At 48.2% G+C, this 18,144-nt stretch overlaps 1 protein-coding gene across 2 annotated transcripts in view; it reads right to left on the reverse strand.

The window, feature by feature from the left end:
* The window catches only part of HEXA (hexosaminidase subunit alpha), a 63,702-nt gene that overhangs the window by 13,992 nt on the left and 31,566 nt on the right, over window positions 1-18,144 (reverse strand). For both annotated transcript variants that reach the window (XM_038746384.1, XM_038746383.1), the window contains exons 2-6: window positions 10,092-10,187; window positions 8,599-8,664; window positions 5,033-5,079; window positions 3,678-3,788; window positions 176-277 (exon numbers count right to left, since the gene is read on the reverse strand). In XM_038746384.1, the coding sequence (XP_038602312.1) occupies window positions 176-277; window positions 3,678-3,788; window positions 5,033-5,079; window positions 8,599-8,664; window positions 10,092-10,187 (422 nt within the window). The remainder of the gene's footprint in view (window positions 1-175; window positions 278-3,677; window positions 3,789-5,032; window positions 5,080-8,598; window positions 8,665-10,091; window positions 10,188-18,144) is intronic.

Genomic DNA, 18,144 nt, shown 5'->3' on the forward strand with positions numbered 1-18,144 from the left:
TCCTCAGTCTCCTTTCGGGGAGCAGCAGGCAACAGATGACCTGCAGACGGCCAAGGAGAGGGGCGGTAGGGTGGACGGCGGCTGAGTTGTGGGCATGGTGACGGCCTTGACCCAACCCACCCCCCCACTGTCCAGCCCAAACCCATGACTCTGGCAGTCCCATGACACTACCCACCTTTCTGCTGAGCTCGGGGAAAGATACACTCTCAAATGGGAAGGAGGGGTCATCCACTATGTGCCAGTGAAATACGTTGAACTTGTTGTAGGCCATGACGTCCTGGAGACCAGAGCACACACAGACAGATACTACACAAACCTGCTGCAGGCAGGATTCAAAGACTCACGGGGAGCCAGAATGGCTTCACACTCTGGATACTACAGTCTAGATGTGAGCCCCTCTAGACGTGAAGCTTGTTGCGGGCAGGGAATGTCTACCAACTCTCAACTTCTAAGTACTTTGTACAGTGCTCCCCCTCGTCTCCCCCTCCCCCTCATCCCCCTCTCCATCCCCCTCATTTTACCTCCTTCCCTTCCCCACAGCACCTGTATATATGTTTGTACATATTTATTACTCTATTTATTTTACTTGTACATATCTATTCTATTTATTTTATTTTGTTAGTATGTTTGCTTTTGTTCTCTGTCTCCCCCTTTTAGACTGTGAGCCCACTGTTGGGTAGGGACTGTCTCTATATGTTGCCAACTGCTTAGTACAGTGCTCTGCACACAGTAAGCGCTCAATAAATACGATTGATTGATTGCTCTGCATACTATAAGCACTCAGTAAATGAGATTGATTCACATCCACCTTGCATCCACCAGATGCAAGAGCTGGGAATCCCAAGCTATTCCCGAGCTGACTTCTCTTCAGTTGCCACTCCCGGAGTTGGTGGAGAGGGGAGCAGGAAAGAAGGGGGAGGATCTGCCATCCATGACCCCTGAGAGTCAGCAAGAAAGGTCTGGGCAAAAATAGTCTGCTCCGGAGAAATGATCTTCCAGGAGGAAGTCCACGCTAAATGGAATCCCACAGAGGCAACAAGGGTGTCTGAAGGAAACAGGTTCGACAATTCCCACTGGAGGAGTTATTCAAGGGCACATTCCTCTCCACAGGGAGAGCCGGGTGGGCTGGGATGTGGGTAGCATCTTCCCCCACCCATTGGAGTCTCATGGAAACCACCCTGCAATCCACGGTCAACACCTGTGAAAACATCACAGTCTCAAGAGAGGTGTGCCTAGGCTGCGGAGCTCAATGGGCCTCAAAGGGAATCACCCATGGCACCCAATTTGCCCCGCCGGGAAGATTTTTCTTTTTAATGGTATTTGTTAAGCGCCTTAGAACAGTGCTTTGCACATAGTAAGCACTTTATAAATGCCATCATCATCACTAAATATAAGTCAAGCACTGATCTAAGCCCTGGGGTGGAGACAAGTTAATTGGGTCAGACACATTTGGTTAAGGACCTGAGGAGGTCGCTTGGATGTGCTGCCAACCCTGTACACCCTAAGGTGTCTTGTGTGACACTCTCAGGATGGGGAAGGGGCACAGGCATCAGGTTGGCATAGTGATGATGAAACAGACTTAGAGATAAACCCAGGCCAGGTGAGGGGTTGGATCAAGCCAGCAGGACCCACTTCAGATACCTCTTCTGTTCAAGCTGGAAGCAATGTGGCCTGGTGGAAAGGGCATGGGCTTGGGACTAAGAGGCCCTGGGTTCTCATTCCGGCTTTACCACTTTCCTGCTGTGTGATCCTGGGCAAGTCACTTAACTCCTCTGTGCCTCAGTTCCCTCATCTCTATTCAATACCTGTTCTCCCTCCTACTTACATTGTGAGCCCCAAGTGGGACTTGATTATCTTGTATCTACCCCAGGGCTTAGAACAGTCCTTGGCATTCATTCATTCAATCGTATTTATTGAGCGCTTACTGTGTGCAGAGCACTGTACTAAGCGCTTGGGAAGTACAAGTTGGCAACATATAGAGACGGTCCCTACCCAACAGTGGGCTCACTGTCTAGAAGGGGGAGACAGACAACAAAACAAAACATATTAACAAAATAAAACAAATAGAATAAAGATGTACAAACAAAATAGGGTAATAAATACATACAAACATATACACATATATACAGGTGCTGTGGGGAGGGGAAGGAGTAAGGCAGGGGGGATAGGGAGGGGGAGGAGGGGGAGAAGAAGGAGGGGGCTCAGTCTGGGAAGGCCTCTTGGACGAGGTGAGCTCTCGGTAGGGCTTTGAAGGGAGGAAGAGAGCTAGCTTGGCAGATGTGTGGAGGGAGGGCATTCCAGGCCTAGGGGGATGATGCGGGCTGGGGGTCGATGGCGGGACAGGCGAGAATGAGGCACAGTGAGGAGATTAGCAGCAGAGGAGTGGAGGGTGTGGGCTAGGCTGGAGAAGGAGAGACGGGAGGTGAGGTAGGAGGAGGCGAGGTGATGAAGAGCCTTGAAGCCGAGGGTGAGGAGTTTTTGCCTGATGCGTAGGTTGATTGGTAGCCACTGGAGATTTTTGAGGAGGGGAGTAACATGCCCAGAGCCTTTCTGGACAAAGACGATCCGGGCAGTGGTGTGACGTATGGATTGGAGTGGGGAGAGACAGGAGGATGTGAGATCGGAGAGAAGGCTGATGCAGTAATCCAGATGGGATAGTATGAGAGCTTGAACAAGCAGGGCAGCGGTTTGGATGGAGAGGAAAGGACGGATCTTGGCAATGTTGTGGAGGTGAGACCAGCAGGTTTTGGTGACAGATTGGAAGTGAGGAGTGAACGAGAGAGCGGAGTCGAGGATGACACCAAGGTTGAGGGCTTGTGAGACGGGAAGGATGGTGGTGCCGTCAACAACGATGGGAAAGTCAGGGAGAGGGTAGGGTTTGGGAGGGAAGACAAGGAGTTCAGTCTTGGACATGTTGAGTTTTAGATGGAGATGTCCTGAAGGCAGGAGGAGATGCAAGCCTGGAGGGAGGGAGAGAGAGCAGGGGCAGAGATGTAGATTTGGGTGTCATCAGCATAGAGATGATAGTTGAAGCCATGAGAGCGAATGAGTTCACCAAGGGAGTGAGTGTAGATAGAGAACAGAAGGGGACCAAGAACTGACCCTTGAGGAATCCCTACAGTAAGGGGAAGGGAGGGGGAGGAGGAGCCCGCAAAAGAGACTGAGAATGAACGGCCGGAGAGATAAAAGGAGAACCAGAAGAGGACAGAGTCTGTGAAGCCAAGGTTGGATAGCGTGTTGAGGAGAAGGGGGTGGTCCACAGTGTCAACAGCAGCTGAGAGGTCGAGAAGGATTAATAAGTGCTTAAGAAATACAATAACAATAATAATAATAATGAGTTATTATCATTACGATTCTTATTATGCTCTGTGAAATACCCCCTGGACTTCTGACACTGGGACCTGCCTAAGGCCTACAGAGTGCTGGTGGGATGACCAGTGTTTCAAGGGTTAGGATCAGTCCTAAGGTTTGGCGCTTTCTTGCTCAGTCATCCGGCCCCATGAATATAGTTTCCTAAATCAATCAATCAAAGGCATTTATTAAGCGCTTTACTGTACAGAGCACTGTTCTAAGTGCTTGAGAGTACCATACAAAATAGTTAGCAAGTACATTCCCTGCCCTTATGAGATTATGAAACAAAAGCAAACCCTCAAGAGAGAGATCATCAGAGGACATACCAGTGTCTCCAAGATGGAGGTCAGTGGCAAGTAATGGCGGGAGGTGTCAAGGAGCAAACCACGGTGAGGGAAGCGAGGAAAGTCCACGATTTCTGTCTTGTTGACAAAATACTGGAAAGAATAAGCATGGGAAGACCCATCGGTGTGGTACCAGCATTGTTTAATGGAAGGAGCAAGGGAAAGGAAGTCAGAGGATCTGGGTTCTAATCCCGGCTCTACTACTTACCTGCTGTGTGACCTTAAGCAAGTCACTTCATTTCTCTGCGCCTCAGTTCCCTCATCTGCAAAATGGGGATTCAATATATGATCGCCCTCCTACATGGACTGTGAGCCCCAAGTGGGACCTGATTATCTTCTCTCTACCCCAGCACTTAGTACAGTGCTTAGTACACAGAAAGCTCTAAACAAAATGCCGCAATTATCACCCCCCTCACCTACAGAATTCTATGAATGAAGCGGCCTCTAGGTCGAGATGATTCTCCACTAATTTCCACTCCTCAACTTCCCTTTCCCCCGCATACCTCTGACATCCCTTTACTACAAGTGTGGCTTATGTGAACTTCTCTGGTGACCACAGGCAAGATTTAGTTGGCTGTTCCAGACTCCTGCCCTCCAATGCTACCCCGGCATTCTTCCTTGAACTGCGGCCTTCCCCTCGTGATTCCATATCTCAGCTTCTGCATTCTACACGTCACCTCTTAATGTGTGCTCATCTTTCTGGTTGGTGAGAGCTAGCTTAGTTGTTATGTTTTAGACTGTGAGCCCACTTTTGGGTAGGGACTGTCTCTATATGTTGCCAAGTTGTACTTCCCAAGCGCTTAGTACAGTGCTCTGCACACAGTAAGCGCTCAATAAATACGATTGATGATGATGATGATGATAAAATATTTGCTGAGTGTCCACACTGGGCCAAACATCACAGTCCAGTACACATTTACATATGATTCCCGTTGTCGTCCGTACATGCATGCATGCATGCATGCATGCCGTACCCACCCAACACACCCTCTACAAGGGCTACCTTTTGAACAGTGCCCATTCATTAATTTTATGTTTCCATTTGATTGTCATTTGCTTTCTTTAAAATTTCTACTTTTCTTCCTATTTTTTTTAAGACTAATTGCTAGATAAAGCATTTGCAGTAGTTAGGCTCTGTGGTGTCAAACCAATACCAATTCACAGACTGCCACGGTTTCTGATGCCAAAATGGTCTCACCATCCTCTGGTCTCTCATTCCCTCTCCACTGCAGAAGGCACATAGTTTAATAGCCTAGGACTTTTGATAATTGGAGCTAATTTGGAAGTGAAGCAAGGAGCTGGGGAAGATCATTTCTCCAGCTCCATGGGGAACTTACCGTTCCTTCGGCAGATCTCCAAACCAGTTGGCTGAAGGTTTCCAGGCCTGTGAGGAACCAAAGAGTGTTAGAACTGGGAGAAGAGGGAAGCAATTTTCCGCAAACGGTGGGAGATACCCCATCCTGAAAGTGAACTAAGGTTGGCAGGATGGGATGTAAGTTCGCTGTGGGCAGTGAATGTGCCTATTTATTGTTTTATTGTACTCGCCCAGGTGCTTAGTACAGTGCTCTGCACACGATAAATACGAATGAATGAATGAATGGTAAAACAATAGGAAATCTTCACCCACAGAACATTTCTCTCCAGTCTGCATTTGCTAACCGGACACACAGAGTTCTGGCCCAGGATGGAGCCAAGAGAATGATTTAGAATGAATTAAAAAGTTGTCTCCATTTCACCGGTCAAATCCAAGAGAAGGATGTGGTAGCCTTTCTTCGGAAGAGCGTGTGGATAGCAGGCAAGAGTACATTGTTGATGTTTACTTCTGGTCTTGCAGATAAACATCTGCCCCAGATGAGCAGGTAGAGAGCGGGTGCAGGCCCACAATAGTTACCTCATTCTTCGGGGGCAAGGCCCAACTTCGCTCCCCTCCCACAGCCCTCATGTCACTATTCACCACGTCTCATTTCTGGAGGACAGAAGTGAGGCAGGCTGATGATCTGCCATCCAACCACATGGGCGGATGATTTTTAAAGCCCGGTATTGCTGAATCCTGATTACGTCAGTCTGTTGACAAGGTCCCAGGTTAACTGTTCTCAGATTTAAATTCTTCGGGAGAGCGGAAAAGGTGAGGACCTAAGTAGCTGGAGCCCCAAGGTTTAGGGTGGGGCACAGCGGCTTGCTTTGAACGATGCTCCTCATGGTACTTGAGGATTGGTCTGATCATATGATGCTCAAGGGGTCAATGAGCCTGGCCAGTCAGCAGGCCAACGGCATCTATCAATAAATGCAATTGGGCAGCTCCTCAATTAGTTAATCGTCGGTCACCCATCCTGGTCTCTTGCATCACCTTCGCCATCTCTTTTGGCAGTTCTACTGCTCATTAGTACCTAGGCCAAAGGACACGAAGGGGCAGATTGGAGTCCATTTCGCTACTCATTGGCTGCTCTAGTGATGGGAGAGAAGGCTGAAGCTACAACTAAAAATTTGATTTTTATGTTATCACTGGATTTCACTTCTCCATGCTCTCCCTGTCCGTGAGCGTATCGCGGGTTGGCTTTCTAATTACCAGTGGCGTTATTTTGTCCCCTTTATAAACAGATAAAATAAAATTAAAATTAAATTAAATTGAGAAAGGAGGGATTTTCTCCACCCGCTCCTTGCCGGAAACAGAATCGATTTTGGTGACAAATGCAATTCGGCTGAATCGGAGAGAAGTGGGCAAGTACGGTAGTAAACAAGAAGGCCTCTGAACATGATAATATCAAAAGAATAAACCCAGTAACCAAAAATCACAACTGCCTCTTAAAAGTGGCCTGCACCAATGGTGAAAGATGGAGTGTGTGGGTGGTGGGGTTGGTGCCACCTTCCCCAGTAAATTATATACATATTAATATATGTATATATGTTTGTACATATTTTTACTCTATTTATTTTATTTGTACATATCTATTCTATTTATTTTATTTTGTTAGTATGTTTGGTTTTGTTCTCTGTCTCCCCCTTTTAGACTGTGAGCCCACTGTTGGGTAGGGACTGCCTCTATATGTTGCCAATTTGTACTTCCCAAGCGCTTAGTACAGTGCTCTGCACATAGAAAGCGCTCAATAAATACGATTGATGATGATGATGATTCCTGTGGCAACTTAGTTCTGACCGTTTGTTGTTTTGTTGGCATCTCTGCAGGCCTAGTTCTTCAACAGAGCCCCAGTTCCAGCCCTGAGCGCCTCCTTCCTTACCCCTCCTGACAATAACACGTCACCGCAAGCAGGATTCCTGACAAAATTTGGCTTTTTCTCCACTAGGACAGTCACTGCTATTGTTGGAGGATGTGGCTCAGTGCAGATAAGACTTAGCTCTGCACCCCCCTCCCCAAGAGCCTCTAGGATCCCCAAGAAAGGTTTTCAGCATCTGCCACAGGGTCCTTTTATACTTCCTGTACCATCAGAAGGCTCTGCCAGGATTCCACAACTCATCCATTCATTCAATCGTATTTATGGAGCACTTACTGTGTGCAGAGCACTGTACTAAGCGCTTGGGAAGTACAAGTCGGCAACAGATAGAGACAGTCCCTACCCAACAACAGGCTCACAGTCTAGAAGGGGGAGACAGACAACAAAACATGTAGACAGGTGTCAAACAGTCAGAATAAATAGAATTATAGCTATATACGCATCATTAGTAAAACAGAGTAGTAAATATGTACAAGTAAAATAAATAAAGTAATAAATATGTACATATATACAAGTGCCGTGGGGGGGATGGAGGTGGGGGGGCGGGGAGGAGGAGAGGGAAAAGGGGGCTCGGCCTGGGAAGGCCTCCTGGAGGAGGTGAGCTCTCAGTAGGGCTTTGAAGGGAGGAAGAGAACTAGTTTGGCAGATGTGTGGAGGGACAGTGTTCTACACCAGGGGAAGGATGTAGGCCAGGGGTTGATGGCAGGACAGGCAAGAATGAGGCACAGTGAGGAGGTTAGCGGCAGAGGAGTGGAGGGTGCGGGCTGGGCTGCAGAAGGAGAGAAGGGAGGTGAGGTAGAAGGGGATGAGGGGATGGAAAGCCTTGAAGCTGAGAGTGAGGAATTTTTGCTTGATTCGTAGGTTGACAGGCAACCACTGGAGATTTTTGAGGAGGGCAGTGACATGCCCAGAGTGTTTCTGTACAAAGATAATCTGAACAGCAGAGTGAAGTATAGACTGAAGCAGGGAGAGACAGGAGATGGGAGGTCAGAAAGGAGGCTGATGCAGTAATCCTGTCGGGATAGGATGAGAGATTGAACCAGTAGCGGTTTGGATGGAGAGGAAAGGGAAGATCTAGGCAATGTTGTGGAGGTGAGACCAGCAGGTTTTGGTGATGGATTGGATGTGTGGGGTGATTGAGAAAGCGGAGTCAAGGATGACACCAAAGTTGAGGGGTTGTGAGACGGGAAGGATGGTAGTGCCATCTACAGTGACAGGAAAGTCAGGGAGAGGACAGGGTTTGGGAGGGAAGATAAGGAGCTCAGTCTTAGACATGTTGAGTTTTAGATGGCAGGCAGACATCCAGATGGAGATGTACTGAAGGCAGGAGGAGATATGAGCCTGGAGGGAGGGAGGGGGAGCAGGGGCGGAGATGTAGACTTGGTGTCATCCGAGAAGAGATGATCGTTGAAGCCGTGGGAGTGAATGAGTTCCCCAAGGGAGTGAGTATAGATAGAGAACAGAAGGGGACCAAGAACTGACCCCTGAGGAACACCTACAGTAAAGGGATGGGAGGGGGAGGAGGAGCCCGCAAAGGAGACTGACAACTCCTTATCCCAGCTGGGCCCTCGGAACTTGCCACCACTTCAGGGGAAGCTTTAACATTTCCATCATTCTTCCAGTCCCCAAAAGAGGCAATTCAGTCCCAGCATCCTCCTCCAACCCCACCGTACCTCGGAGCGCTCCCCAGACTTCCTCTGCCTTCAGGGAGAACTGGTCTTCGGACAGGATCAGGGTGTCTGAAATGGCACCAGAGAGTCGATGTTTTGGAAAAAAATCTCCATTCACCCCCAATCCTCACCCATCCCATTACCAACTAGCATCCTGGACAGTGTCTAGTGGGATGTTTGGGGTTATTTTGTAGAGGTGGGAAAGTCTCATACACCAGCAATTACAAAACTGGAGTTGGTTTTCAGGAGCTAAATGCACCTGCTGGAAGACATCAAGCAGCAGTGGTATAGAAACCACATGGCCGTTTCAGATTCAGGAGACAGTGACCCATCATTTGGCCACTGCCAGTGACTGAACAACAAGAGAGCAAACTGAAGAAGTGAGGGGTTGGGCAATGAGTTCGCTAGCTTCTTCTGGAAATACCGCTAGATTCTCTGACAACCACTAAACTTCACTGCATTTCCATTTCCCTTTCTTGGAGGTCGGGGGGAAACAAACAAAAAAACCCTCCTGGCCCCTGGTCTCTGGAAAGGGGGACCAGAGTGGTTAGAGTTGGCCCAACAGCACAACAAAGTCTCTGTGGATGCATGTAATGTGGTCATGATGGGGGTGAGCAGAGCACTACAGAGACCTTTTCAACCACACACACACACTCACCATAACCTTAACCCTAATTAGTTTGTGTGTGTGTGTGTGTGTACACAAATGTACAATATCTACAAAGACCTTGGAGCACCCAGATGAAAGATGCTTTCTATGAGCTGTACCACACATTCTTTCCTCTGTATTCATTCATTCATTCATTCATTCTCTCTCTCTCTCTCTCCCTCTCGCTCAAAGCCCAAGTTCAGGATGTTTTGATGTGGATGAGTCATATCAGGCCTCCTCGCCTCACATTCTGGGTCATATTGTACTGCTACAAGCAGGTGGGTGGCAGAGAGGGCCAGAATCCTGCTGGGAAGACTCAGACCTTTGATCTAGCGCACAAAGCAAGCTCTTCACTCCCCTCCCCCTTCCTTCTTAAAGGATATTTTTCGAGGGGGAAGTCAGTGACCCTTTCAAATTTCTACAGTGGAACTAGAGCTGCCCCAGCCTGAGGCTATCCTGGCATTAACACTAATATTTCAACCTGGGACTGCGTATGTCTACATGTTGCAGCTCCCCGGGAGGAAAATTCAAAATGGAATTTCATACATCATTCAAGTTAACCAAGATTTTTGCTTCCTATTATGTAGAGCCGATGGTACCTCTCTAAAAAACCATGGGGACAGTTTTGTCCCTGGCTTCTATAAACCCATCACACCTGGATTTCCCTTCCCCAGTTCCAGACTTTGTATCCAAGGATAGACAAATTGAGGATAGTAAAGACGCCAAACGCTCTAGGGTACAACTGACCTTTTACCCCACAAATAGTGATTAACAAAGCATTTAAGCAAAATAACGTGACATTGATAGGTAAAATTACATCCCCATGTGGGACCTATGTCTTGCTTACAGCTCTCCAGGGAATTCAACGAAGGGAATCCATCACACCCTGGGTTGACCACAAAGACTGTTAGTGTGGAGTCATTCGCCTGGTCTTCTCCGGCCTCTGCAAAAAAAAAAAAGAGGGATCTGATTGTTCTCTTATCCACAGAACTGGGCAGCCTGATTCAGAATGAAGTAGGAGGCCCAGGTAAGCCCACCTTGTTATTATTTTTCAGGAAGGAAAAGCGTCCTGAGGAATTGGGCTGCCTAGGCCTCTTATTCATATGAGGGGAAACCACACCGTTCAGGAAGGTGTAACCACAATTCTTGGGGACCAACCTTTAATTTTTCTTGCCCTCCAGCTTAGCCTAGAACAAGTCTCCAGACACAGTCGGAAAACGCCCCAAATTCCACCTACAAAATTCAAACCATGTGCAGTTTTTGAGTGTACTTACGAGCCCATGTTTTATACGAGCTACAAGTTCAGTGACTCCTCGGGGATTTACAGCTTCCTATGTCCCCTTACCTCCCTCCCTCCCACCCAAGCCATAAATCTGGGACCACTGGGTCCCACTGCTAGGGATTTATACCTAGCCCCATGAACAGCTGCTCCTCCCTAGGAAGGACAAGCAATAAAGAGACTGGTAAATCCATAAATTGATTTGAGCAAAAGTGGTCCAGAAATTGTCCTAATTGTGGGGGAAAGGAGGCAACCAGCAGAAGCCAGGACGGGAGAACTACTCCTATGGCTTTCTGACTTAAATAGCTCCAGGCTTATGGGATTTGGCCGAAGAGGGACCTGGTTGGACCGAGAGCCAGCATCTCTGAAGTTAAGACAACAGTCCCCAACCTGCCATTCTGATGAACTGATCCCACAAGGGGAAATCTGAATAACCTTGGGAAGAAGGGAAAAGGTTCCAGGGCTTAGGACAGGCTTCTCAAGGAGCCCCCTCCACCTCCACCCCAAGCAGACTCTCCCAAGGTGCTGGAAATTTGGGTGGGGTGGTGACGGGGTATAAGGAGCAGAGTTGATGAGTGCACCCACCCACTCCGCTTAGCTCAGTTGCAATGATGCTGCACAACCTACTTTGGATGATGTCTTTCTGGGCAATGGAAGCGAAGCTCAAAATTGCCTCAAAACGGGGCACCTCCCTTACCAATCCATCACATGTATTTACTGAGCACCTACTAAACACTTGGTGTCTGGTAAAGTACGGCACAGCAAGAGAAATGGCCCCTGCCTTCTAGGAGCTTGCACGGATTTACAAAACAGTGGAAGCAGGAGGAAGAACAAGGATAAAATAGGGAGTAGTGAACGTCAGGAAGAAATAGCTGAATAATTGAGCGTAAACATCATTACACACAGAATATAATCATCATTAATCCTCACCATACCTCGTTCTCCTCACCGTACCTCGTTCTCACCTGTCCCGCCATCGACCCCCGGCCCACGTCATCCCCCGGACCTGGAATGCCCTCCCTCTGCCCATCCGCCAAGCTAGCTCTCTTTCTCCCTTCAAGGCCCTGCTGAGAGCTCACCTCCTCCAGGAGGCCTTCCCAGACTGAGCCCCTTCCTTCCTCTCCCCCTTGTCCCCCTCTCCATCCCCCCCATCTTACCTCCTTCCCTTCCCCACAGCACCTGTATATATGTATATATGTTTGTACATATTTATTACTCTATTTATTTATTTATTTTACTTGGACATATCTGTTCTATTTATTTTATTTTGTTAGTATGTTTGGTTTTGTTCTCTGTCTCCCCCTTTTAGACTGTGAGCCCACTGCTGGGTAGGGACTGTCTCTATATGTTGCCAATTTGTACTTCCCAAGCGCTTAGTACAGTGCTCTGCACATAGTAAGCGCTCAGTACATACGATTGATGATGATGATGATGATCATTGTCATTGTTCCATTCCTGAAAGAGAACTTCTCTCCCCTCCCAGCTTACCCAGAACATAACATCCCTGTGTGCATAGTCAGAGAAGAATTTGGGGGTAGGGAGGGAGGGAGGGAAAGAAAGAGAGAGAGTACACATGCGTGTACAGGCACGCGTGCTCTGAGTCATGGCTGCTGATACTGCTATTCATTCCCAATGTGGTCTCAGAACCACCTGCTCTTCAAGGTCAGGCTTCTCCCCTGTGCCCACCTCAAGCCAGCCTTCTTCCTCCCTGGGGTGAGCTGAATCAGGCAGACCAGGGTGGTGGCCTTTCCAGGAGAAGGGTAAAAGGAGCAACAAGGATGGTGCTCCCTTCCCTCCCTCTTCACCACCTAAAATGAAAACCAGTCCTGCATGAAGGCCAGCAGGGACGGGACCCAAGGCACAAAGCAGACCCCACAGTTACTCGAACAAGGAGTGCTGCCAGTTTCCAGGGAGAGAGAACCCTATCCTCATCATTAAAGAATCCAGGGCCCAGCAGAGAGAGCTGGACCACCTGCTAGGAGGGGAAAAGCCTCTGGACGTTGGCTCATCCCAGGTCTTGTTCCTATTCAGGAAGGAAGGACGGGACTTGGTCCCAGAGGTCAGGGAAACTCAAAAGAGAGCGCTTGGAGGCCCAGTCACAAATTCACTGAGGAGAATGTGGGGAGGGGTGGAATAGATTAGGGAAACGCTGAGAAGACTTGCAGCTTTTTGCCCTGGAATGAAACATACATCCCAACCCTGCCATCCTCACAAAATTTCAGAGTGGTAAGAATTCTGTCTTCCCTCATTACGCTATAAACTCCTTGAGGACAAAAGGTTGTGTCCTTTCTAATTGAGTACTCAGACAACATTCTTCATATTCTAGATATCTGGATCCACCAGGGTTAGAAATCTTGATTTCAGCCTTGAACCACCTGAGAATCTCTGAAGGTTTCGGAGCAGAGGAATGATGTGGTCGAACTGACGCGGCTAACAGACGAACCTTGCCGCTGTGAGACTAGACTGGGCCTGGGAAAGGCTAGAAGTGGTTACTAAGAGGAAATTTTCAGGAATCCAGATGTAAAGTGGGGGGACCTGGTAATGGTGCTGGAACTGATAAGGGGAAGCAGAGTTAGGAGATATTCAAGAAAGAAATTGGCAAGAGTTGGACATAACCTGGATGCAGGGGGGATGAAAGAGAGAGGATTTCGGAGATGACTTCAAGATTTAAACCATAAGGGACTGGCAGGGCCCTAAACTATAATAATAATAATGGCATTTATTAAGCATTTACTATGTGCAAAGCACCGTTCTAAGCGCTGGGGAGGTTACAAGGTGATCAGGTCGTCCCACGTGGGGCTCACAGTCAATCCCCATTTTACAGATGAGGTAACTGAGGCCCAGAGAAGTGAAATGACTTGCCCGAAATCACACGGCTGACAATTGGCGGAGCCGGAATTTGAACCCATGACCACCGACTCCAAAGCCAGTGCTCTTTCCACTGAGCCACGCTGCTATGCGTGATGTGGATTTAGAAGACAGTGAGGGAATGGGAAGGAAGATGATAGGCTGCTTGTTGAATGGGGACAGGTTGGAGACTCGGAGGTGGTGACAGCACCATCCCTGTGTCTGGTGCAACGCCCTGTGAATTTAGGGGATCCATTCTTTGCAGTCCATACCCACCCAAAGAATTACACAGAAACTCCTTACCACAAGATTGGATCTGGAGTGAGACCAGGGTTTGAAGCAGGCACTTCAGGATCGTAGCTATAGGTGCCATTTTGCATCCCTTCTGGTAGACAGTGAGAAGCAGCATGGCCCAGTAGAAAGAGCATGGGCTGGGGAATCACAGAACCTGAATTCAAATCCCAGCTCTGCCGCTTGTCTACTGTGTAACCTTTAGGCGAGTCACTTAGCTTCTCTGTTCCTCAGTTTGCTCTCTTGTAAAATGTGGATTAAAGCTATGAGGTCCACGTGGGACATAGCCTGTGTCCGGCCCGATTATCTTGCATCTTCCCCAGCACTTAGTACAGTGCCCGGAACCTAGTAAATGCTCAAATACCATTAAAAAAAAATAAGCACAGTCATTGCCCAGAGAGGATGGCATCACTTGTGGCACATGAGCTGGCTAGATATAGCATCGATTTCACTGCAATGGGCGTGACTGGGCAACCTGATGAAGGAAGGATGACTCACGGGCACGGGTGCTCAATGCACCTTGTTTTGGAAAGGTCTTTCCTCATCGCACTGAGGACAACTGTGGGTGGTTTTGCCACGAGACAATTGCTAAGCACAGTTCTTCCAAAACTGATCAGAGCCAAAAGTCACTGGGGGCACTGCCCTACTCTGAAACGGCCTCCCTTATGGGCGGCATACGTTTCTACCACCTTCTGATTCTGGTCTTTTTGAATACTGCTTTACAATACTTTCTGTCACTGTTATTCTTTGTTTCGTTTTTCATTGCTTGCTTTTATGGGAAAGAGGAGGATCATACTCAAAGATGACTTCCGGAATGGGTGGGCCCAGTGACGTTTGTTTTTCCTGACATTTCGGAGATATTCTGCTCGGTGGCTACGGACTGCACCTGTCCTTCCACACGGCTGTCTCACAATCTGGGCCGCTGGGCATAGGAAACTGGGCAAGAGTGTGGCTGGCTCAGTGTAAATCATCACCACTGCTGGAAAAACAACTCAATTGTTGGCAGAAGAACGCACCTTTCTCCTCTTAACCACTGGTGCCTGAACACCCCTCATCCTGAATGGCAAGAGACCAGGAAAGAGGCACCACGTTGTATTTAATTATTGTTATTATTAATAATTGTAGTATTTGTTAAGCACTTACTTTAGGCCAAGCACTGAACAAAGTACTGCTGGATATGCAAGGTAATTAGGTTGGACACAGTCCCTGCCCTACACGGGACTCACAGTCTAATTAGGAGGGAGAACAGATACTTAATCCCCATTTTACAGATGAGGAAAGCGAGGTCTAGAGAAGTGAAGTGACTTGTCCAGGGCCACAGAGGAGGCTAGTGGCAGAGGCGGGCTTATTCATTTATTCATTCATTCAATCGTATTTATTGAGCGCTTACTGTGTGCAGAGCACTGTACTAAGCGCTTGGAAAGCACAAGTCGGCAATATATAGAGACGGTCCCTACCCAACAACGGGCTCACGGTCTAGAAGGGGGAGACAGACAACAAAACATGTAGACAGGTGTCAAAATCTTCAGAACAAATACAATTATTGCTATGTGCACATCATTAACAAAATAAATAGAATGGTAAATATGTACAAATAAAATAAATAGAGTAATAAATCTGTACAAATATATACAAGTGCTGTGGGGAGGGGAAGGAGGTAGGGCGGGGGGGGGATGGGGAGGAGGAGAGGAAAAAAGGGGCTAGTCTAGGAAGGCCTCCTGGAGGAGGTGAGCTCTCAGTAGGGTTTTGAAGGGAGGAAGAGAGCTAGCTTGGCGGATGTGCGGAGGGAGAGCATTCCAGGCCAGGGGGAGGACGTGGGCTGGGGGTCGACGGCGGGACAGGCGAGAACGAGGCACGGTGAGGAGATTAGCGGCAGAGGAGCGGAGGGTGCGGGGTGGGCTGGAGAAGGAGAGAAGGGAGGTGAGGTAGGAGGGGGAGAGGTGATGGACAGCCTTGAAGCCGAGACTGAGGAGTTTTTGCTTGATTCGTACGCTGAGAGGCAGCCACTGGAGATTTCTGAGGACAAGAGTACCGTGCCCAGAGCATTTCAGTACAGAGATAATCCGGGCAGCAGAGTGAAGTACAGACTGAAGTGGGGAGAGACAGGAGGATGGGAGATCAGAGATTAGAACCCAGATCCTCTGACTCTCAGGCATGTGCTCTCTCCATTAGGCCACGCTGCCTCCCATTTCATGGGCACAGTGTGCAAGAGACTCCCAGGGTGATCCGCTCACATCCTTGGCTACAATCTCACTGTTAATAATAATAATAATAATGGTATTTGTTAAGCGCTTACTGTGTGCCAAGCACTGTTCTAAGCAATGGGGGTAGATATAAGGTTACTGGGTTGTCCCATATGGGTCTCACAGTTTAATCCCCATTTTACAGAAGAGGTAACAGGCACAAAGAAGTTAAGTGACTTGCCTAAGGTCACACAGCAGACAAATGGCTGAGCTGGGACTAGAACCCAGGTCCTTCTGATTTCCAGGCCCACTCTCTATCCACTTGGCCAACTAAAGCTTTGAATTTTAGTTCTTTCCCCAGTCTCTCTCCAACTCTCTGGCCCCCAAGACTTGAAGGGAAAAGCATATTATGCAAAAACATGCCTAATTCAGTTTTTAGAAAATGTTTCTAAAGACAATTCCACAGGTGTCCTGTTGACTGGGGGTCCAGATTAAGTGCTGTACCTGCCGTACCATGTAAACAATGCCACCTCCTTGAAATTGAAGCAAAAGCCAGAGAGTAATAAAAACATTATAATTACGGTATTTCTTAAGCGCTTACTATATGCCAAGCCCTGTACTAAGCACTGGGGTAGATACAGGATAATCAGGCTGAACAGAGACCCTGCCCCACATAGGAGAGAAAACAGGTATTGAACCTCCACTTTATGGATGATGAAACTGAGGCACGGAGAACAGAAATGACTTACCCAAATTCAAACACTGGGCAAATGGCAGAACTGGGATTAGAAGCCAGATCCTCTAACTCCCCAGCCCATGCTCTTTCCACAGGGTCACACTGTTTCTCACTGGCTAAGACATCCAGCTTGGCTTGATGTGGGTAGAGAATGTGTCTGTTGATTGGCCCTGCTGAGAGCTCACCTCCTCCAGGCGGCCTTCCCAGACTGAGCCCCTTCCTTCCTCTCCCCCTCGTCCCCCTCTCCATCCCCCCATCTTACCTCCTTCCCTTCCCCACAGCACCTGTATATATGTATAGATGCTTGTACATATTTATTACTCTATTTATTTATTTATTTTACTTGTACATATCTATTCTATTTATTTTATTTTGTTAGTAGGTTTGGTTTTGTTCTCTGTCTCCCCCTTTTAGACTGTGAGCCCACTGTTGGGTAGGGACCGTCTCTATATGTTGCCAATTTGTACTTCCCAAGCGCTTAGTACAGTGCTCTGCACATAGTAAGCGCTCAATAAATACAATTGATTGATTGATTAATTGATTGTTGTATTGTAGTCTCCAAAGTACTTAAAACAGTGCTCTGCACACAGTAAGCGCTCAATTAATACGACTGACTTATCTGCTGGCCACAGAACTCAGCCCAAGTTCACGTCCCAAGATCTGTCCTATTGGCGGTGGCCAGCTGAGTCTTTATTGGGGCTCGCTTGGTAGGGTGCTAGGGAGCACTCAGTACAACGCTCTGCACAAAATAAGTAGTCAGTGAATACCACTGGTTGGAGGCCCTGACTTAACCAGGTCCTGGACCACTGCAACAAACCCAAAGGGATTCCCGGTGGAACTGGTGGCATTCCAGGATTCCCTCCATTTCCTTTGCGGGCTGCTGGGAACGCTGGCAGCACGGGCATCAGTGTCACTGGTCCGTCCACTGGCACTAAGCATGGCCTAGACTGCGAGCCCGCTGTTGGGTAGGGACCGCCTCTATATGTTGCCGACTTGTACTTCCCAAGCGCTTAGTACAGTGCTCTGCACACAGTAAGCGCTCACTAAATACGACTGAATGGCCTAGTGGAAAGAGGACAGTTTTGTTGTCTGTCTCCCCCTTCTAGACCGTGAGCCCGTTGTTGGGTAGGGACCGTCTCTATATGTTGCCGACTTGTACTTCCCAAGAGCTTAGTACAGTGCTCTGCTCACAGTAAGCGCTCAATAAATACAATTGAATGCCACTTGTCAGCTGTGTGACCTTGAGCAAGTCACTTCACTTCTCTGGGTCTCAGTTCCCTCATCTGTAAAATGGGGATGAAGACTGAGCCCCACGTGGGACAACCTGATCGCCCTGTATCCCCCCAGCGCTTAGAGAAGTGCTTTGCACATAGTAAGCACTTAATAAATGTTATCATTATTATTATTATTCCCCATTTTCCTGAGGAGGGAACTGAGGCCCAGAGAAGTAGGAAGTTCACCTCCTCCAGGAGGCCTTCCCAGACTGAGCCCCCTCCTTCCTCTCCGCCTCCCGCTCCCCATCCCCCTGCCTTACCTCCTTCCCCTCCCCACAGCACCTGCATAT

This window comes from Tachyglossus aculeatus, chromosome 5 (genome assembly GCF_015852505.1).
Source record: "Tachyglossus aculeatus isolate mTacAcu1 chromosome 5, mTacAcu1.pri, whole genome shotgun sequence".
Classification (NCBI taxonomy): domain Eukaryota; kingdom Metazoa; phylum Chordata; class Mammalia; order Monotremata; family Tachyglossidae; genus Tachyglossus; species Tachyglossus aculeatus.